A 22,143-nucleotide genomic window follows, 5' to 3' on the forward strand; every position below is an offset into this window, starting at 1 on the left:
AATGGGCCAAACTCTGCCTACTGGGCGGACTTGTGCTTCAATGATTGGGAACGGGCGATAACGGTTAGCGTCTACCAAAAGAGATACTCCGCCTCAAGCCAATTATCGCTTCGTCTTAACAACTTTTGATCTCGTTGAAGCAAGTCGGTATATTCCACAGGGTTAAATGTGACGCATGACGTAATTTTCTCACGAGTCAAACAAGGGTTTTCTGTAATTTTCAAGCGTCAAAACCCGGGAGCTCGGGTCAAAGGAAAGCCCTGCAGCAATTAAAGTCTAATTTAAGTCTAAATGTAGATTTGTGCCAATGTTTGACTTACAGTTACTTGTAAAGCCGAAGCTAAATAAACTAGACATTTCTCGTCTGCTAACAGCAGCCGTCGAAATTCGCACTAGTCCGACAGCAAAAAACTAGTATTTTTTCTTTCGGGCTTGTAGGAAATCCAATATTACAAGCCCGACGTGCTTGTACAATTCAGAAAACAGAAAACGAGTTCCACTTTCATTTTCAATATTTGTAAACGAAGTTTTGAGCCGCTTATATCAACTGCCGCTTATGTCTTAACACAATGCGCACACGTGCTGGGCAATCAGCCGATAATTGGATTACTGCGCATAAAGTGCATGGTTTTGTGGTTCCCGGATTATTATTATGTATAATAAATGTTTTGCGTTTCGTTCGGGACACAGAGAGTAATGGCCGAACAGTTGTCATTGAAGTACGTCGTTGAGGAATGCGAATCTGAGGTAACTGTGATTGACGCATTTGTCAACTGGCTTTTTGTAGAATAACCTGGCACTTAATTGCTTATATATTTTCTGGTGGTTCAGGTTTGCTCTCTCTTTTACATGGATATATGGGATACATTTTTGCTAATTTTTTACCTAAACTTAATGTATATATTTATAATTGTGATTAAATTGAAATCCGTGTGTGAAATTAATTTCTTCTTATTTCAGGATCCGATAGAGGCTGGCTCAGATGAAGAGGAAGCTGACTTGGATGAGGATGAAATTAATAAGAGAGTTGTATTGTATTCTAAAGATTGAATAAATGAATGCTTCTTTGGATGTTTTATGTTATGTTTATCTGCATTTTTAACAAAAATGTTTGGGCTAGTAAAATCTGACTCGGGCTAGTTCAAATTCCCATAGTACTAGCCCGACTTGCTTGTAGATTTCCATCTAAATTTCAATGACTGTAACAGTACTGTAAACAACACCTGAACCGTAACAAAAATGTGAATTGACGTAAAGCAAAAGATTGTTGAAAATGTATGTCGCAAAATATGAAATATATATATATATATATATATATCAGGCATTTCCCCAGGAATTTGGCCAGGCACAGCGGCAAGACATCGCGGAATGGGGGTTATTGCGGAAGGGTGTCCATTTTGCGGGTCGATTTTTAAAAACGATTTTCTACCTGTCTTAAATAAAATATACAATACTTTGAAGCTATTTAAAAAACTACAATTTATCTAAATGTGTATAATTTTTTCCTAAATTTATTTCATTCAAGTCATATTTTATACTATGAAATAACAAGAAAAATAAAAGCAGGCATTAAAACGCTTATACAGTTTCATATTTTACCACAAGTGTACAGATATAATAATTTAACTTCCAAAAACTATTCTTCGATGCTTTATCCAGGTGCTAAGCATCCATCATTCTTCCGAAGTCCACTTCCTAATTGTCTGGTCCTTCAATGCTGACCATCACAAGAGCATGGTGGACAGCAGACTTTAGGCGAACACGATTTTCATTTTTTTACCGTTTTCATTTTGCTGAAGCCCTCTTGCAAACTGCAATACGCATAATTTGTAAAATAATTCTGAAATTATAGAGATATTTAAGCATTTTTCGTTTGTTTATGTATTCTTGACAGTCTAGTTAAGTACCGACGGAGCAGTACCGACTGCTGAAAGCACTGGTCTGCACATGTGACGTATGCACAAAGAGCACATCATACCTACAAAAGATTGGATTATTTTTTCAAACAACTGTTTCATTTCATAGTCTATTATATGTTCATAAAGCTACATTAAGACATGCTTTCATATTGAAAATTTATTATCTGTAGTGTCTAATCTTTGATGCAACACAATATCTGTCTTATAAACCGTTTGAGCGACAATTTTAAATTATTATTCACTTGCGATTTCATTTTGTTTTGCATTTACTACATACTTATACAAAATATTAAGTAAAGTAAAGATGTACTTACTTCCTTCAACTTTTGTTAAACATGTAAAATCTTGCTTCCAACTACTTTCGAACCCAATGGCTCGCTGTTTGAGTCGCTTGGTAGGTGGGTCGGAGGTTTCAGGATCACTAACAACGTCCTGGAAACTTTCACTTGTATTTAATGCACTATTTGACAGCGACGATTCATTAGTAGCACTAACGAAGAAATAGATAATTGCAGATTTCCCAGATACAGGCCTTGGTCGTTTCTAAAATCGTATCATTCTGTCATGCCCAAAAGCTAAAGAAAACTTTGTTGAGGGTTTATAGCGTGCTCTGACTATAGGCTGTTAATGCATTTAATGAAGGTTCTTTAAATTTTTATAAAATGCTGTGAACACATTTTTAGTTGGCGGTAGCAATCAAATGAGGGGTTTTACTCCAATTAATTAAAAATACAACTTCAATTACGCTGAAATATATACTTTATTTTTCTGAAAATATACGATTAATGTGACATGAATATTCTTACTCATGCCTTGATTGTTTTGTTAGACTGACGATGTAGATTGTGCAAGTTATAATAAAACGCATGTTATGTTCTGTTCTTCAATAACGCACTACCGAAACAAGCAATAGTGTTTTTTTAAACATCGCTGAAATATTTGCATGCAATTAAAATAAAACAACACAAAATTGAGCATACCTTTAATTACTCTTACGCCGCGTATACCGGTTTATAATGGATCTTTTTTGACCATTTTAAGTGGACAGACACCATAACTGACCCCTATACACGACCCGTAAATCGTGCTTGCGTCTGATCAAAATATATGGATCACGGCTTGCAAGGGCTTGACAAATTCACAAGCGTCGCGGCGACATGATCGGAAAATCAAGCGCCGCGGCAAAATGGATTTCGAAGTTCAGGCACAGCGGGCCCGCTGTGCTAAAACCGCCTGGGGAAATGCCTGTATATATATATATATATATATATACGGAAGCTAGATCTATATAATTTTAGTAGTTTTCTGCGTGACTGAAAACACCAACGATATTATTTGTCACTGAAAAGTATAGAAAAAGATAAACACAATTGCATTTGAAAGCCGATGTTTGGAATCCCAAGCCATTTACGGCGTTTTTAAAAACACAGCGCCCACACACTACTTTGGGGGAAGGAGTCCGCAGCCCTTAGGAGGTGAATTTTTTCTGCGTTTCCCTTTTTGGGGGATTTTTTTAACTTACTCTCTCATTATTACATTTGTACACGTTTGCACTATATTCATTGCATTTTTCATAATTTAGTATGTTTGCAAAGATTAAATTGAAATAGAATTAGGCAAATAGTTTGTGATAATTTGTACTATTTAACAACATAACGGACGATTTTCTTTGTTCTTTTTTGCACTTGATTTAGCAGAATACTTTTAAACAAAAGGAGCTCCAGAAGAACCGGCCAATCAATTTATTGCTTTAAGACAGACGGTATCATACGAATAGTAACGCATGCAAACGATTGGCAGCCGAACTTTTACGTTTCTGCCGAATTGACATGGTCCGGATTAATCGCAAGTACCCGGATTTCGCGATTCGTCACCAAAATACTTCATACAGAGACTTTTTTGCACCCAAACCCCCTCACCCCCCCCTGAAAAAAACTCCTTGGATTTACGCCAATTTTAAAACTGGTCCGGGAGCCTACAAATCCGGAATTTTAAACCCCCTGAATAAGTAAGACACTGTCCTACTAGTCAGAAAGAGAGTGTGATGGCGTGCGCAGGTTCATTGGTCACTGGCTGACCTACCTGTCAGAAAGAGGGTGTGGTTGCGACCGCAGGCTGCACTGATCACTTTACATTCACTGAGGCAGTCCACCACTGTGGGGATGTCAACACGGTTGGTATGTCCTAGGCCAAGCTGACCTTTCTCATTGCGCCCTGAAATTCAGCAGTGTTATATGCTGCCCTGAAATTCAGCAGTGTTATATGCTGCCCTGAAATTCAGCAGTGTTATATGCTGCCCTGAAATTCAGCAGTGTTATATGCTGCAATTGCAGACCATATTCATAGTTTCGTTGTTTAACTGGGTTATAATAAAGTTTAGCTGTGTAATACATATTGATATAATATATAATTCAGGGTGAAAACAATAGTATTTTATAAACTGCCATTATAACCGGACTGCCAATCAAATTCGAGTACTTAATGTGAATGTTTTATTAAGACTTACCAAATGCATATGCACCACACGTGTATCCATTTTACCAAAAAAATTTTTTTCTTGTTGTCCCATTTTGGATATGGGGCGAGTCTTTTTGGATAGGATAAATATTGCTTTTTTTAACAAAAATTGGGAAATTGGTTATACTTTAAAATTGAGAATTGAGGCATTTTCAATATTATCTTAAAAAAGGTTCACCTCATAAAGCTGGATACAGATATTATCTAAAAATTAAAGTTTATTTTTATTTATTTAGTTATTTTTTTGGGAGGGGGGGGGTGGGGGTGGGTGGATTTCAAATGGGAATTAAGTCAGTGAATCTCATGCTCAAATATGGTCCAAATAAAAACACTGATGTATGCTACTAATGTATGTAACTGACGATGTTAGGCTTACCAAATGTGTACGCCTTTCCATCAGTGTCAATGACCACGCTATGTGAGCTCACACAGCCAGATATGACACTCCGTATCTTGACGTCCGTGAATCCTGAAATACGGTTTGGCTTCCACAGATTTGGACCACCTTTGCTTTTCACTGAAATTGCAAAAATTGTTCAACTGAAATAGGAGTACAAGTCTTCAAAAAGTCATATTATTTAGACGGATCATTATATCAATTCTAAATCAGATTTTGTGTCTAGATCATATTTACATTAAAATTTGTATTGGCATATGATTCTTGCATTGACTATTAATTTAAGAATACATAAGTGAATGCATTGGTCATTATGTAATTTGATGTTAATTAGTAAAGGAAGAAGATAGTAATCGAATAGCAGATATTCCCAAAAGTGCTGGACCGTCAGACCTGACCAACGTTTTTGAGACAGGTCCGATTGAAAATGTTATGTTGCCGGTCAGAATGTCCGGCAAATAATTAAAGAACAGAAGTTATTTATTTCATAGAATTAAATCTGAAAATAAAACATAGCTTAAAAGAAATATGAGCAGTAAAAATTAGGTATTTTTGTTAAAATTCATAAAAATGTAATGCGCACGCCCACCAAACACTTTCGAGTAAATATGTCGTCAGTAGTTTTTTGTTAAACTCAGATCGTTGTAATCGGGGCATAAACAATTTGTTCCTGATCAAATTAACGCTTAACTCTTTCAGTGCGGGAACCAAATTTTGAAGGCCTTTGCAAACAGTTTGGATCCGGATGCGACGCCACAGAACGTGGCGTCTCATCTGGATCCAAACTGTTTGCTATTCTGATAGTATTCTTTGAAAAAAAATGCTAATTTTTTTAATTCAGCAGACGACATTTTAGCAGACGACAAATTTCCCAGCATGCAAAGGGTTAAAATTGCAGTTCAAAGGCTAATAACTTAGGACTATGCGGCTCACAATAAAACTGTCTTGCACATCTATGCTTCAGAGTGATGACATATAAAGCTTCAATTCTCACAACTTGGAAAAGTGGGAGTTGTTGTCTCCACAAATTAAGAACTTTTATGAAGACTGACAAACCCTCAAGGGTATAATGAGAACCTTGTGATTTAGAGTACCCAAAAACAGTGAGCCTTGTACTGGCAGAGCTCCAGATAAGGTTTTGTGAAATTCTTAAATTACTACCAGATTTTCAAAAAGAATTCTTAACTCTGAAATTTTATTCTTAACGTAACTACTAAGTTTTGGAAAATAATTCTTATTTTTTCTCAATGACCTAAAAATAAACAATAATGGTTATTTTCATGCAAAAAAAATCAAAATAAACATACTAGCAACTTTATTTATACAAGTTCAACAGTGTCTTTTCAGTATTATACAATTTTATTTTTCAAATACCTTCATATGCCCAAACTGTGCTTAGATTGCATGCCTTAGATGAATTTTTACATATTTCACAATTAAAACGGGTCTCCCCTTCAATCTTTTCAACGATTAGCCACGGGACTTGTCCCTTCCACTCGTTCAATGTTTTTTTTGTTTTAAGTTTGGACCCATCATGTTGCGTTTTTGTTTAGCTTTTCGGACTGTGTCGGCAACTGAACATATAACATGGTATAAGATCTTTTCTATAATGTCTTTCCAAACATTTAACTTCGGCTCATTTTGCGTACAATATGTTAAAAGCGTGTTTTTGGGCGCTTTGCAGTTTTTTAGAACGCTCTCTTGGCGCCGCCATTGTTTTTTGACAGATAGACTTAGTGTTTTTTTATGGCAATTTCGGGGCCGATATTCGGCCCCATTCCTCTCAAAAAAGAGTATATATTTTTCCCCCATTTTGTAAAAAAATCCCCTCCAGAAGTAAAAAAAAAAATTTTTTTTTTTTTTTAGAAAGAACTGTCTCATAATCATGATAAATATATCTCAAATTTATTTCATAAACAACTAACAAAGTATTTAACTATAATTTACATTATTTAGAATTATTATAAAGAGTTATATTAAATAGTTTTTCCCAAATCAGTTGACTTTTCACATTAATTGCATTTTTCTCCCAAAATGGCCAGGAAAAGGCCAGATGTATCTATATTGTGTCAATATTTGTTGATAAAATCATTCCAATTTGGTCAATTTTATTGATAAAAAATGCTCAAATTTGCCATTTTATCGATTTAAAAGATCCCAATTCGACTCAAAATGGCTAAGAAAACTGAGACTGTGCATGAAGGCTGAACTGTCTGAAACTAATGTTGAAAAAATCATTGATATATATTTTAATTTTTAGAAAAAGTACAAAGACATTCAGCTGTCAATATTATATTCATACAAACATGTGTATTAATATAATAAATATCATTACATATAAACAAGTGAATTTTAATTTTCCCCTCTTCCTAAAAAACGACGCATTTTTCCCCTTTGTACGGGCCCCGCCACCATTCCCCTATAAGTGAAAAAAAACACTGAGACTGTATACGCCGCTTTTATTGGAAAAAATGCGCTTTGTTAAACAAAGCCGATAACCATTCTATATAAGCACCACAAAGATCTTTAATACGCGAAAAGAACTCAATAAAAATCGATACGAACCGATGTAAAAATAATATTTGTAACTTGATTTTGTAATTCTTAATGGTATGACAAGATTTTGAAATAAATACGTAACGGACTTGAAAATAATTCGTAATTACGAAAATACGACCCTTATCTGGAGCTCTGTACAGGGAAAAAATGGGCTTAAAGTGTGCACATAAAGTGATGTCCCATATGAGCCTGTATGGGCATCTGCTTTTATGGAACTTTTCGTTTAAAGGAAGTCTCTCCTCAACAAAAAACCAGTTAAGGCGAAGAGTGCTGTCCTTGCAGACTGCACAGGCTTATCTGGGACAATGATTTACCCACATGCATTAAGCCTAGGTTTCCCACTCAGAAGCAAAGTGAAAATGGCTATGTGCCAACATTATAAAACCAGAACATCCTGCGAGTAATTCAGTCTGTTCAGGTTTTATGCTGTTTGCTGCTCATCAGTATCTAAGGTTTGCAGTTGAAGCCTTAAAAACTTTAATCTAGTAAGAAAGGTTTAAAATTCAATTTAACTTTCTAAGGGACTACAAACGCGTGAAAATATGTATCTAAGTGGTAAAGGGTTAACTACAATTCATACTTCCTTTAGGGAGAGCCTTCCGACCAGACAGGTCCCAGTTCATCATTCCACAGATGAGCAGTTCTCCATTCAGCATTGGTGCTTCCAGGGTCTAGAATGAAATAAGACATGTTGTAAATTGCTAGAAACAGTTACATTACAGGCACAATGTTTGAGACTTGTCTTTATTTTAGATTAGTGCTTTAAATAAGAACAGGGCAACAAAAACTTAAACTGCTAAACCAGACTGTTCGGATCTGGTTAGATGTGGCATAAGAACCCTGCACCGTGTTGGTTTTTTTTTCGTCAATTTTAGTGCAGAAATTCAAATACCCAACATCAAAAATTATTTAGACTTTCGGCCCCAAAAACTTCCAAACGAGGGCCTTGGCGTGTAATTTTAAGTCCAAAATAAGCATGAGCAAATTAGCACAGGTTTATTGGGATGCTTTCCCCATAGACTAGATTTTTGTAAAAAAAAAGTTCCTTCAAATGAAAAAATCCTTAAAAGCGGAAAATGTCATCACTGATTAGCCTATGCGGACTGGACAGACTTATCTCATTAGACACTTTACGCAAAGGCATTAAACCAGGGGTTTTTCTGCCTATTTTGGGAAAAGGAGTCTGACCAAATTGGGAATTTTTTATCGACAAAATTGGTCATTTTGGGAATTTTTGCTTCGATGAAACGGCTCATTTGGGAAAAAATTGTGAATTAATCATGCTTAAAGAATTCAGTGGTTTAACAAATAAATTTGTTTTTATTTGGTTATTTTGTCTTCTTCATGTAAACAGATGCAATATTGGGCATGTTCAACGTTAATTCAATTACTGCAGTTTTGTTTTTCAGTTACAGTTACACTCTGTGATAAGAATTGAACAGTCAAAACCTTATAGCAAATATTTTTGACCAAAACAAACACTGGTTAGTCACACAAGTAATAAGACACTTCATTCTTAAAAAAAAAAAAAAAAAAAAAAAAAAAATTTTTTTTTTTTTTTTTTTTTTTTTTTTTTGGGAAATTGGGATTTTTTTTTATAATTTCGGTTTGGGATCAGGTCCGTTTGCTTTGAGAGTGCCTCCGTTGTCCGGAGGCGCAGACAGTGCTGAAAAACCCCTGTAAACCCAGTTTTTCAAGACAGCAGCTAATATTTATAACAAAATTATTATTTACAATGTCAATACAGAGTTTGGTGTCTTAAAAAAATCCCTGCTGCACCATTTTATTCCCAAATAGGATCAAAACATTTTGGGGCAATTGCACTTTACCGGTACGTACAACAAACGGAAAAGCATACCCTAACCCTAACCCGCAACACCTAACAACAAACCTAATAATCCTTTTTTATCCTATATATTTCCTAAGTATCAGGGGCTACCGCCCCCAAACCCCCGCTTATTCGATAGTGGTAGACAACTGCGTAAACGGTAAAGTGCAATCTAGCCAACATATTAATATCCTGAAATTTTGAAAGTGTTTGGGCTCATTTCAACCTTAATTGCTTTCCTTCTCTTATAACTTTAATACATTTTAAACATTATTATTTGCAGTGTCAATAGGGTACTCAGTGTCTACCACAATCGCTGCACCACCATTTAATGTCCGGACTCCTCGAATTCGGATAGTGCTTGGACGCCATTAAAAATATATTTGTTCCTCTGATATGCCTAATAACTTAAATAACATTGTAAACACCGTGATAATTTTAAATGGAAAACGTGATTAGTTACAATGTCAATAGGGGGTTCGGTGTCTTCCACAATCGCTGAAGCCCCATTTCCATTGTGTTGCTCATTGTCCGACTCGGATTCAGACTCGTCAAATTCGTCCTTCTTTTTCTTCTGGCGTTTCGCTTTTGGCTTCTTGGCACCGTCAGTTCCTGCTTCGCGCTTCTTCGGAGGCATGCTTTGAATGTGATTTGATCGCGAATGTGTCCCTGATTACGTTATTTTTGACGTTTTTGTGCCGCCAAAAATTTGGTGTTGTTTATCTGTTTTGCCGGTCTTGCGATCGACGGAAACATACGAAGTTTCAGTAGTTGGAGAATCGGACTGTTGCCATTGGTCGATAATATTCCCGCTATATCTCGGCTTTTCCGTTCCATTGTACGGTGGGTTTCATCAATGTGAACAATTAAGGTTACACGACACTAATATTGAAGTATTGCACGGCATGTGAACATTACCTTACAAATCAACCAACGAAGTATATATCGTTACATTCGGTTTATTTCATTGAAGTTTTATTCTGCAGCGGTCCATGATCTTATTAATGGGATTAAGAAAGTCGTTATATTGTTTCAAAATGTATCTCAATCCAGTCGTGCATGAGATTCTGTTTTGAATGTATTATCGATCAAAATAGCCGAATCGCCTATAGCGGAACATCATCAATAGCGCGACAAAAAGGTTTATAATTAAATTTGTCTGACCTCTTTCGTTAAAAAAGAGTTTATTTCATTGTATCAGCCTGCAATCCGAGCTTTAAACACTATTTACTTAATTATTCAACATTGCTCTGTTTCCATAAACTCAACTTGTTTATCCTTGATGTTGTAGTGTCAGTGACATCCGGTGCCACGCCCCCCTGTAGAGAGGTACCCGGCTTGTGAGACGTTCATGTGACGGGACCATGCTGCCAGGGATGGAACTCGCGACCAATCGGATGGATGCTGATGCCTGCTGGGATCGCCGTTGCTGGACCGCGCTCTCTTTCGAAGCAGACAGCGGACTGACCAGACGTACACGACTAGGAGATTCTTTTGTGCACGAGGTAGTATAGTGTATTGCATTGTATTTGCCCCCAGGCCCAATTTATTACTATTTACCCATTGATATATGATTATTGGCCCTACCTGTAAGAACCCACAAGAGCTAACCGCCAGAATCACTTCAATGTTTATGTATTTTAAGAAATCGCTTGGAAATCAGATTGTCCCACCTTATTTTGCACCGTACGTTTCGCTTTTTGGTTTGCTGTTCCGCGTGTGACCACAGCAGACAGTTGAAAAACAATTATTAAATATCAATAGTGTGTTTAAGTGAAAGAAGTCAACGAAAAATAAAATTGATCATTATAATAACATTTAATTATATTTTGAGTTCAACTTCCAAATAATATGAGGCTGTGTATAACACTAGATCGAAATATACAGTTCATTAAATGTATGTGGATATTGACATATAAATTGATATTGGCCATAAATAATTGTCTCCTGAAACTAATACTCATTCTCAGTAATAACTATCTTGTTTGGAAACATTTGTAAATCCAAGCAAATACATGTCAAATATTTCTGGAATTACCAAGCATTATTAATTAACTTTATAATATTAGACGAGAATGTTTTCAATTTGTTCGCCCCATACAAGTTGAGCCTCGCCAATAAAGCTCGAAACTCGCATTATACGAGAAAAAGTCGGCGAATATGGAAAAAAAACACGGCCAATACGGAAAAGGGTCGCCCAATACGAGATTCAGCCAGTCAGAAACCAGGACAAACTCGGCCTTATATGAGAATCTATTTCAACAATTTTGGACGCCATTTTGAAGTTGTTTTGGTTCAAAGTTTAGATCTTTAAAATATAATATTGCAGTTTACTTAAAGAACTCAGCCCTTAATTTGTTCAGCTCAATAACAAAGCCAATATGAATTCAACAAATTAATAACATTATATTATAAAGTACGACACACAAGTCATAGGAGCTATTCTAAAAAGTGTTGTACTTGTTGTTTCATACAATTTTAGCGCATGTTAAAATGGCAAAAAGTTTTCATTCATACTAAACTTACATTAGACGAATTCGTTTTATCAATAATTCTTATGAAAAGTAGTTACTATATTCCGTTATTGGTGACCTGACCTTATTTTCCGGCTAATAACTTTTCCCAGCATTAGTTGATTTCATTGGTAGCGGTGATAATGACAATGTGGCGTCCAAATTACAGGTCCCTGAAAACCTAAGAATAAGATCTCAAAGTCAACAGCCATATTTAGGAAATAAGTTTTGCACACATGATCTTGGTAGAAGTGAAGATAATAATGGAACTGAGTGTCGTGCCTGTCCCCAGTTTGAATGCCATATTGTCGATCCTCCATTTCGTATGTGCCTCAAAACGTCTATGCGTATTTTAGGATTGTCAAGAATCTTCGCTCAAATATAGCGTTCATTAGGACGATCTACATATGCACGGACGTGTCATGCTATCGCAAGGTCAATGGCAAATTGGAAAGTTTAATATTTAAGCTACACTGTTCGTGTTCCCCTTTTCGTGTTCTCTGGATATCCCATAAACCATTTAAACGTTTTGCCTTTTGGGAAAGTGAGCACGAAGGCAACAGCTAGTACAGCCAGACTATCGTGAACTCAAGGGTTTGATCTCACTAAGTTTAGTTTGTAAGTATGTTCTTTCAGGTCAGTTCTATATCTGCTGTGCATTTTAAAGATTTTTCAGCAACTCTACTGCAATTTGATCAATATAAGGCAATGCCCAAAAGTCATGATTAATTTTTAATTGCAATATAATGAGGTTAATTTGTGTTTGCACTTAAATGTTTGCGAATAATCTCGACCAAGCGAAAATTTTGGAGGTCCTTAAAGCCGTCTTAAACCTCTTTACTCTCGTAATCAGTTCTCCCTCTGGTAAAGCTTAAGTTTTACGTTGAGCATATATGCGGCCATTACGCACCCACGAGACCAAGGTCCATCCTCACTACGGGAACGTTTTGGTTCCACACAGGAAAATGAGTTCAAATCCTTTCAACAGGCCGGATTCTTTCGATGCAATCACGCTTAACAAGAAATGTGTGCACCTGAAAAATAAACGGGTGGTATTTTAGAATTCAAGAGGCCTGCATAACATTGCATTCAATACATTTGATGCCCCAGCATGATCTTTTACTATATATATTAAAATATTATGTTTCTATAAATAGCTTGATGACACAAATTTTTATTTTTAGACGACAAAACTGTTTTTTAAATCTAGTGTTTACAAATTGCAACATATAAGACCAATGACATACCATTTTTAAATCAATTTTTAACAAACGCATATAACTGAAATTATTATGATGCAAAGAATAAAATTGCATTAAATTACTCCATTAAAAAAGATAATGATACGTACCCCTTCCTTAACAATTAAAGGTGCATTATTTGGTGATCTAGTATACATTGACATTTTTTTTTTCAAAGACAATTATTTAAATGTATACTTGGTTTACAAAACGATTACTGTATGCTATGTAATTTAAACACGTATTTACAAATGCGTCATGCTGTAGTCCGAGGCAATGTATAAGAGGCCCCTAAAAAGATAGCACGTGCTTTGGTCTCCAATTTGAAGTCTTGTTTTATCAAGTTTTGCAAACAAATATATTATACCGCCAAATTTAATAATAACTTCATTTTAACAAATATTTAATATCGAATCTGAGAGTCTAAAATATAATTGTAATGATATATATAGTATACTCGTAAATATAACATGGCAAAACAATTGTATGCAAGTAAATACAACATGGCAAAACTGTGTATTGTTTTACAGTTGTAAGCTAAAAATCTGACCTGATGAAGTACAGTTATTGGGTAAATGAATTTATTGTGTATATACCAAGTGTATTGTGTTGTAATAAACACAAATTACTCTTTTATAATCATTTTAACGTTTACATCCAATAACAGAGATACCTGGGAACTTGAACAATAGTTGTTGCTGGAAAGTCTTGTGTGTTCATAAAATACTGTTAATTGCTTAACAGTTTTGGAGAAATTGGCTTTTCTCAGTCCGTTGATGAAACTATTGATAGGTATTGAATAATATATATGTGTTTTCGTCAGTGTCTCGGTGTCAGACCAGGCTTGCCAGGCAACGGGAAATACACACTGTACCACAAAAATGAATTTATTGTGCTTTACATTATGTGTTTGAATGCACAATCAATATATTGCTACATACAATAAGAATATTTATTATTTAAATTCATTTTAAGACTTATATTGTTTTAAAATAAGTCTGTTTACAAAATCAAAAAATAAAACAAAGAATTGAATCCTTTTATAATTTATGGGAAAAAAAATGCAACAGTATAAAATGAAGATACGCCAGACAATAACCTGTTGGCAATTTCGTGCATCTGTATGCAATTTTGCGCAAATCAAGTCAATCCTACTTGGACACATTCCATAGAATAAAATTACGGATTGTGTTATTTGTTTTTCGATTCTACACAATAATATTTATCATCTAACACTGGTGTAATGCAATTACACACCTTATAATTTGGTGCTAAAATTAAAAGTTTACAATATTTGCAAGCACTTCTTCAAAGCGGGTGGAGAGAGAGGGGTGCATAATTAATTAACCTATATAAATTGCATGTCCTACTCATTATTTAAATGCATACGCGTATACATATAAAATTGCATGTCCAACTCATTATTTAAATGCATACGCGTAACTGTTACATGATATGGATATTCGATAATCAAAACGCACTGGGACAAACTTGAATAATTATAGATACAGCTCAAGCTCGGTGTAAATACCCGTTAAAAACGATAAGAACTTACAATTGCGATATCGCATACTTTGTATTGGATATGTCATTTTTTGTATAATTGGATAGCTTGAATTAAGTAAGTCTTTCAATTTTGTTAAAGACGTAATCTTTTAGTTAATTAATTTTGTTGACCGTTTTTCCGTATGTGCTAATGTATGTGTCCTTTAAAATATTGCATAGAAGAAAACGTAAACGAAAGTAGAAGAAATACGGATTTCATACTAATATGTAAATAGACAGTGGTCATTTTAAAGCTCTCTTTCTAATGTAGGTTTTGATTTATATTTTATCTCACACATTCTTTTACGCGTATATGCTAGTAGATTCTTAAAGAGTTTATGAATTGAATTTAATATAACATGGTAATATGAATAGGTATAGTTCACATTGAACCAAATAACAATTTGTAAACTAGAACACCATTTAATTGTGTTGCCATACCATGTCATGATTTTATTTGCAGAAACGTTTGCTGAGTATAGAGTTTCCAAGTTCTAAAAGTAATGCTAAAATATTGCATTATATATTGTTTTGTACAATTCATTTTCTAAGTATGCTAAATAAAAATGTTTTATGACATTTGTCTGATCTATATTAAAACACGCAATTGCCCAGTATCAAACTCCAAATATATCCATGTTTTATCTCGCATGACCCAATTATAAACGTTTAATGTCTTCATTTCAATTTGATAGCTTTATGATTTGTTTTGCCAACTTAGCTCTTATAGATAGATAGGTGTGTGTGTTGAAATATGTAACTTTTAATTTACTGATACACCAGTTTTCTGTTTGAGTCTTTTAGCTAGTTGGCTAAAGAAGGTATGTTGTTTTATCCCACTTTTACAGCGAAATCGGTTGATTAAAGCCCCGTTGATTAAATTTCATCTATAATCAACGGCAAGGCTATAATCAATGGCACGAAATGACGTCATCAACTGCCGAACCGGGACTACTTTTTCCCACGCACCTCGTCACCTGTATTTGCCAAGTGCATCAATAATAAAAACAATCTCAAATGTTTGTCAATCTTAATGACCTTAAAACAAAGAAAAGTAGCAAAAAAAACGTGTTTTTTTGTCATTTATTTTTATTAAAACCTCTAGTATTAGGTAAATTTAACACTATGCAAATAGGTTCTGTTGTTGTAGCTCCCCTTTGAAGAAGTCAGTTCGAGTTGCTCCCCTTTGACCGTAGAAAACAATCGTCTGGACCAAGAAATCCTGTGTTAATTTACAAGCTGTACTCGGATATGTGTCCATCTGATTTATCTTCAAAGCATCTTTCCAACCTGGCAATACGCACAAATGACACTGCATCCCAGTGGTTCTTGCGTCAACAATTGGGTGTCAACAAGCTAGGTCAGATGCTGAAGGCCATGGCAAAAGACGCCAGCTTTCTCAAGCACAAGAGAATAACGAACCACTCAGTTCGCAAATTCCTGGTAAAAAAACTTCGAAATGCAAACATTCCACCCACTGAAACCATGGCCATAACAGGGCAAAAAATGTCCAGTCCATAACCAATTATTCCAACGTATCTGTTGAACAGCAGCAAAAGTGTTCATTCTTGCTCAGTCCAGTAAATGTAACAATCCAACAGATTCCTCTTGTTCACCTTCATGCACCGAAACTATGGCCGAAATGCAGCCTAGACAACCACTGTCTACCGTCGAACAAGTTGATCTTGATGTTCGCCCCACCCAGTCACTTCACCAGCAAATGTCTTTCTCTAGTTCGAACAACTTTGCCTCACAATTCTTTGGTGCCACTTTCAACATTCAAAATGTTAATGTATATAATTAGCTTAAATCCAAGTAATCTTTGTTATTTCGTCACGAAATAACCAAATATTATAACAAAGAAGGAAATATTGTGCACCTCGTGATCGACTCGATAGTTTGATATCGAAAGTGAATTGTGTGTGGTGTTAGGCTACGTTGTAAACAAATGTAGTTCCTTGTATATAACAACTTAATGTCATATTGATATCATAAAACTTAAAGATTTGCAATTCAATATGATTAAAATTGTAATTAATAACGCTCGACACTTTGTTACAGAACGATATTCTGATTTAAAAAAATGATTATTTGATCAGCGGTTATTTTTGGAACGCGGAGTAATACACTGACCTTGGTTACACTACAGTCATTATCAAAGTACGACAAACACTCATGAAAACTTATTTTGTTTAAATAAAAAAAGTTTACTGAATAAAAAGTGGGATAAATAGAATAATAGGTTAGTGTTGATTATAGATCAGGTTTATCATGCTCGGCACGAAAACGAAAAAGCACTCGCCAAGGCTCGTGCTTTTTGTTTTCTAAGCCTCGCATGATAAACCTGATCTATAATCAACACTAACCTATTATTCTCTATATATCTGCAGCTCTGCTGAAAGTGTTCTTCTTTTAAATGACGGAAATATTTCTTAAGAGCATTCATAATGAAAAGACAATGAGTCAGCAAATTTAAATATTCACGCAGCAAGGTTATACTATGGGAAAACATCGCTTTTTTAAATTGCCGTGTTGAATTTAAACACAAATTTATATTATTCATCTTGAACTTACGTTGACCACATATATGATATTTATACACAGTGCTATTGATATGTTTTGGCCACACCAATACCGAATATTGGCATTCAATGCGATTTATAAGTGATATGTGTTCTTCATTTCCCTTAATAGAAACAACAAAACTCTTTTTCTTATTTTGTAAAATTATTTCGTGTAGTGTTACCTTACAGTAATGATATCGTTAAAATTGAATTCTAATAATGATATATACACATTTATGTTTGCTTTATGTTTACAAACAATTATGATATATATGCATTTATAAATATGTCGAGGAATGCGTTACACGTATAAGTAACTGAATGATAATTTTTCAACAGAAATGGCATTAATAAGTGCCAGTATAGATTTTGGCACAACCTACTCTGGATGGGCTTATTCGTTCAAGCATGATTACGAGAAGGATCCAACCGATGTTAAAGCAAAACACTGGCCTGCTCATCAGTTTATTTCGTCAAAAGGTATACATTCTCAGACAAACATTAATCGTTGAAGGATGTTTCACTACCTTTAACAGCCACACATAAAAAACATTGTCTGTATCATTGCTCTTAAGCAAAGTCTTTCAGGCGGACTTCAGTAATACTCTTCATAAGAAAGCGAAAGTTATATAAGATAATAATATTACTTATGATTTCAAATGGTATATTTTATTTAATTTCGCATGTAATTATATGTGATCTTACAAATATGTGCACTTTGTTTATTCGTTCGAACTTCCTTTGAATAAATGTATTCTACGTAATTGTTTTCGGAAAACTTTAAATTCATAAATGATACTAGCATAAACACCCTTTGTCTAATACAGCACACATGGCAGACATTATGCAGAAGGTCTGAATGCGTGGACCTTAATATTAACATCTATTTTGATGCAGAATTAATATGTATAAACACAAGACGCTGCCATCAATACATGTACTCGACAAAAGTAAAATGCACGTGCATTACCCAGTCGATTATATAACTCTAATTCATATCTGTCTTAAAGCACCAACAATCATAATTCTACGATCGGATGGAACAACAGTGGAGGCCTTTGGTTATGAAGCAGAAACGAGATACTTGCAGCTTATAGAGACGAATCGTCACACTGAATATTTCTGTTTTCATTTTTTTAAGATGACTTTATATAATGAAAAGGTAATGATTTGTAAACATTATAACCTACTTTGATCGCCCTTAATACAATTTTTTATGTTAGGTATTATATGTCAATAATTTAACGAGCTAGCACGATATGATTAAATTAACACACACTGAGGTCCAATTGTACTTCATATTTTGATTGCACATTTTCTATAGCACTACGACTTTTTAGATACAGATTCCAGTTGTTCATAAACTCCACAGTTCCTAAAGTTCACATATAATTTGAGTTTTTTTCAAATTAAGGGCTGCCATGGTATACCAACCTACTGCTGGCATCAAACATGGGTAGCGTGTGTTTAAATAACTTACTCAATATATTAAATAGTTTTTACAGCTATTCAAAAGAGTAGAATATTTGCATTCTTTTTACAAAACTTCAATATTACATTTCAGAATATTGGAAAACACACACTGATCAAAGATATAGCAGGCCGAGAAATGCGAGCTTTGGACGTTTTTGCTTCTGCCATGAAATGGTTAAAAGATGATCTTCTATCTGCTTTGAACGATAAATACACAGGAGGTATCCATTTGACGGACATTCATTGGGTGATAACAGTGCCGGCTATATGGTCCGAAACAGCAAAACAATTTATGCGAATAGCTGCAAGAGAGGTACTTGCAATTAAATAATACATTGAGCCAACGCAATTGAACAATTCTATGAGATTATTTCTATATACGATTTGTCGTATACGATTCGTTTCAACGTTGGTTTCATTTTATGAACGTACATGATGTGTCGACTTGAGCATTAATGCACATATAAAAGTACATACTTTTGGCTTATATAAACGTTTTACTTAACATATTTCAAAGGCCGGAATTGAAATGGGACGTTTAAACCTAGCGTTAGAACCAGAGGCGGCCTCAATATTTTGCCGCCATACAAACATGCAACGCAGCGAAACATCATCGTCAGTAGATATGTCAAAATTTCCACCCGGGACGCGATATGCTGTATGCGATGCTGGTGGTAGGCATGACACTACTTGAAGTGGCAAAATAATTGTCAATGTTTCAAGGCTAAAAAGGCAATTAAGGAACTATTATCATACCTCAAGTTAAAACCGGAGGTATATTGCTCTGCACCTGTCATGATCGGTCCAAAAACCATTCGTTTCCACACGATATGTAGATAACGCTTTGATTTGCAACCTTGCACATTAGTATTATAATAACTTGTGATAAAAGGAAGAAGCCTATCGATTATGAGTTCGACGTGTCCAAGGTAAAGGTCAGGGGGTTCCTCACATGAAATACTAGTTATTTAAGTTGCTATTTAAAGTGCCGTAAACACCCATGAAAAGAACCGGTGAAGCATACTTTCAATTGCGATAATAATACAATATGGACTTAACTGAATGCTTTCATGAATTGTATAATGATCTGCATGATGTGTACATAACAAAACCTGTTCTAGTCTGTTTAAGTGTTGTTGTTTTTTATTTTAATGAATACCGATATGTTCATGTGGGGGATTGGAACCATTCACCATTGATGAAAAGTTGGGCAGGGGATGGGCATACATGTTTTACTAACAACTCTTGTTAGGGTCGTATACGTAGCTTAATAAAACATTATAGTTTTAAAAGTTACCATTAGAAAAATTGCTCACACGAATTTTCATACATACATGTATTGCTTAAATAAATTAATTAGCAACGCTATGTTTTTATTGCTTTCCAGAATGTACACACGTATTAAACACGTCGGATTTGTTTTCATAACTTATTGTTTAATTTGATTTTCCAAAAATATCGTTGCCATTGAAATAAATGTTTATTTATCTATACTTGTTCCAAGTATTGAGTACACAGTAATGTGTGTCTTTTTGATTGAAATTGCCAAGCATGTTGTTTTTTAAACTACAAATTCTGGTAAAATCGTGTATGTGTTCTTCTATAGAAAATGTCCTCTGATATCTTGCTAATTTAAACTTTCCTGCAAACTTCCCACGTGTGTGTATACAAACCAGGTGGAACAGTGGATATAACAGTCCACGAAATAACGTCAGATAACAGGTTAAAGGAGGTATCAAAAGCCAGCGGAGGTGCCTTTGGTGGCTTGAAAGTGAACGAAGCTTTTGAGATGTTAATGGATTCCGTAGCAGGTATGATTTTCAATTAACGTGTGCAGCTTTAACTTAAAAGGATGTTACAGGTGCTAGTAAGTAACTGTTCTGTGTGTCGAATCAGTCAGCGAATTCCTTGCTGTCATTAATGCTCAATAAAATATGACATGTTTTGAAAAGGCAGCATGCATAATGGATATTATAATGATACTTTTAGTTGAAATGTACATTTGGGTTGGCACTATTGATATAGATAGCGGTATATTACATTGCAGGCTGTGATCTCATTAAACACTTAAAGATTGAGTAAATGGATGACTATCTAGAACTGATGAGAACGTTTGAACTGCTAAAACGGGACAATGGACATGACATATCAAATAATGTGACATTTCGAATTCCATCATCTGTGAATGAGATCGTCTGTAAGTTGACAGGTTCTTCTCTTAAGGAGGTTCTTAAGAATTCTGTCTATGACACACACGTTAGTGTGGTCCGAGATAAACTAAGATTTGCATCCAACATTATTGTTGCCCTTTTTAAAGGCCCTATAGGAAGCATCATCGAGCATCTAGAGTCCATTTTTACAAACGAAGACCACAACATTAATACCATTGTCATGGTTGGAGGGTTTTCTGAGTCCAAATATCTTCAGCAGCAAATCAGACTCGCATTTCCCGATAAGCAAGTTATCATCCCTGAGGAAGCTGGCCTTGCTGTATTGAAGGGCGCTACAATGTTTGGGTACAACATGAGGCAGATTGAGACCCGTATTTCAAGATACACATTTGGTCTTGCTCTGACGACGTCGTTTGATGTACATGCTCATCCTATTAATCGGCTTGTCATAGAAGGCCCATTAAAGGGCAAAGTGTTTGGTCTGTTTTCAAAGCTTGTCGAAATCGGCCAAGCTTTGGATGCAAATACGTGTGCATGCACACAAACATTTGTTCCACAAGATGGCATAACTTACTACGACGCTTGTCTTTATGCTTCGACGTCAGCCAATCCTCAGTTTATTGACGAACCAGAATGCTTCAAGATAGGTTCCTTCGTTGTAAATTGCACAGATCAAAATGGAGAAGTGGGTTCAACCACTTTATGGATGTGCTTTGGCGGAACAGAAATTGTAGTCCTTGCAGTGCATAATATCTCTGGTCTGAACACAAGTGCAGTTTTTAATCTACCAGAGTGACATGTATTCTATACCATCATTTGATTTCAGAAAAATACAATCAATGACATTACGGAATTAATTACTTATTTCGTGATTCATTCGAGTCTCTGTTTGCTTCAATTGGAATGTATGTTATAGCATTACTATACTTTGTAGCATCAATACACATTGCTTAAAGAGTGAATTTCTTATGCTCCCACAAACAAATTTTGAAAGGGATATATTGGCGTCACCATGTTGTTTTGCTGGTTGAATGGTTGGTTAGTTTGTGAGTTTTTTGTTCACGCGAAATATTCGAAACGTGTAGTAGTGAGTGAAATATTTACAAATGTCCGACTGGACCACATTTTGAAGTAACTTTTTTCCATCTAAGTACGTATTTATAATTTTGTTGTATTTACACTAAACAGTCTATATGTTGGTTTATTAAACAATACACCCAGAAGACCAAAGGCCAAAGTGGACACAGATAGCATACAGTGTTTACAAAGTACACAGCTAAATATTATACAAAATGTAGTTATAAAAAGAAGTAACACGTTCAATTGCGACGATTCATACATGATTTATTTTTTATTACACTATAGTATATCAATAAATATCGAAATTATATATGTAATTAAATATGTCCAAATTAC

At 35.0% G+C, this 22,143-nt stretch overlaps 2 protein-coding genes and 1 long non-coding RNA gene across 9 annotated transcripts in view; 1 reads left to right on the forward strand and 2 right to left on the reverse strand.

Annotated features, from left to right (window-relative positions):
* Window positions 1–9,980, reverse strand: part of LOC127842365 (protein RCC2 homolog) — a 28,652-nt gene extending 18,672 nt beyond the window's left edge. The window contains exons 1-4 of the mRNA XM_052371828.1: window positions 9,684–9,980; window positions 7,973–8,063; window positions 4,813–4,953; window positions 4,002–4,133 (exon numbers count right to left, since the gene is read on the reverse strand). Coding sequence (XP_052227788.1) covers window positions 4,002–4,133; window positions 4,813–4,953; window positions 7,973–8,063; window positions 9,684–9,857 — 538 coding nt within the window. The 5' untranslated portion in view covers window positions 9,858–9,980. The remainder of the gene's footprint in view (window positions 1–4,001; window positions 4,134–4,812; window positions 4,954–7,972; window positions 8,064–9,683) is intronic.
* A 4,462-nt stretch (window positions 9,981–14,442) lies between these two features.
* Window positions 14,443–22,117, forward strand: LOC127842370 (heat shock 70 kDa protein 12A-like). Of its 7 annotated transcripts, none has more exons than XM_052371834.1 (8): window positions 14,454–14,595; window positions 14,983–15,019; window positions 17,423–17,563; window positions 18,094–18,245; window positions 18,648–18,869; window positions 19,074–19,230; window positions 20,233–20,367; window positions 20,604–22,117. In XM_052371834.1, exons 3-8 carry the CDS (start codon window positions 17,425–17,427, stop codon window positions 20,636–20,638), a joined length of 840 nt encoding a protein of 279 aa, XP_052227794.1. In that variant the 5' UTR covers window positions 14,454–14,595; window positions 14,983–15,019; window positions 17,423–17,424; the 3' UTR covers window positions 20,639–22,117. The 7 variants fall into 7 exon arrangements, 6 of the variants coding, with proteins under 6 accessions (XP_052227795.1, XP_052227794.1, XP_052227796.1 ...); XR_008031564.1 differs by lacking the exon at window positions 14,983–15,019 and adding an exon at window positions 15,670–15,962 and having other exon boundaries at window positions 14,459–14,595; XM_052371836.1 differs by lacking the exon at window positions 14,454–14,595 and adding an exon at window positions 14,652–14,786.
* Window positions 15,588–16,882, reverse strand: LOC127842378 (uncharacterized). Its single transcript, XR_008031583.1, has 2 exons — window positions 16,175–16,882; window positions 15,588–15,809 (listed from the first exon to the last, which is right to left on the reverse strand). It is a non-coding gene; the product is annotated as an uncharacterized LOC127842378 (long non-coding RNA).
* Window positions 22,118–22,143: the final 26 nt, after the last annotated feature.

Source organism: Dreissena polymorpha, chromosome 8 (genome assembly GCF_020536995.1).
Source record: "Dreissena polymorpha isolate Duluth1 chromosome 8, UMN_Dpol_1.0, whole genome shotgun sequence".
In the NCBI taxonomy this organism is placed as follows: domain Eukaryota; kingdom Metazoa; phylum Mollusca; class Bivalvia; order Myida; family Dreissenidae; genus Dreissena; species Dreissena polymorpha.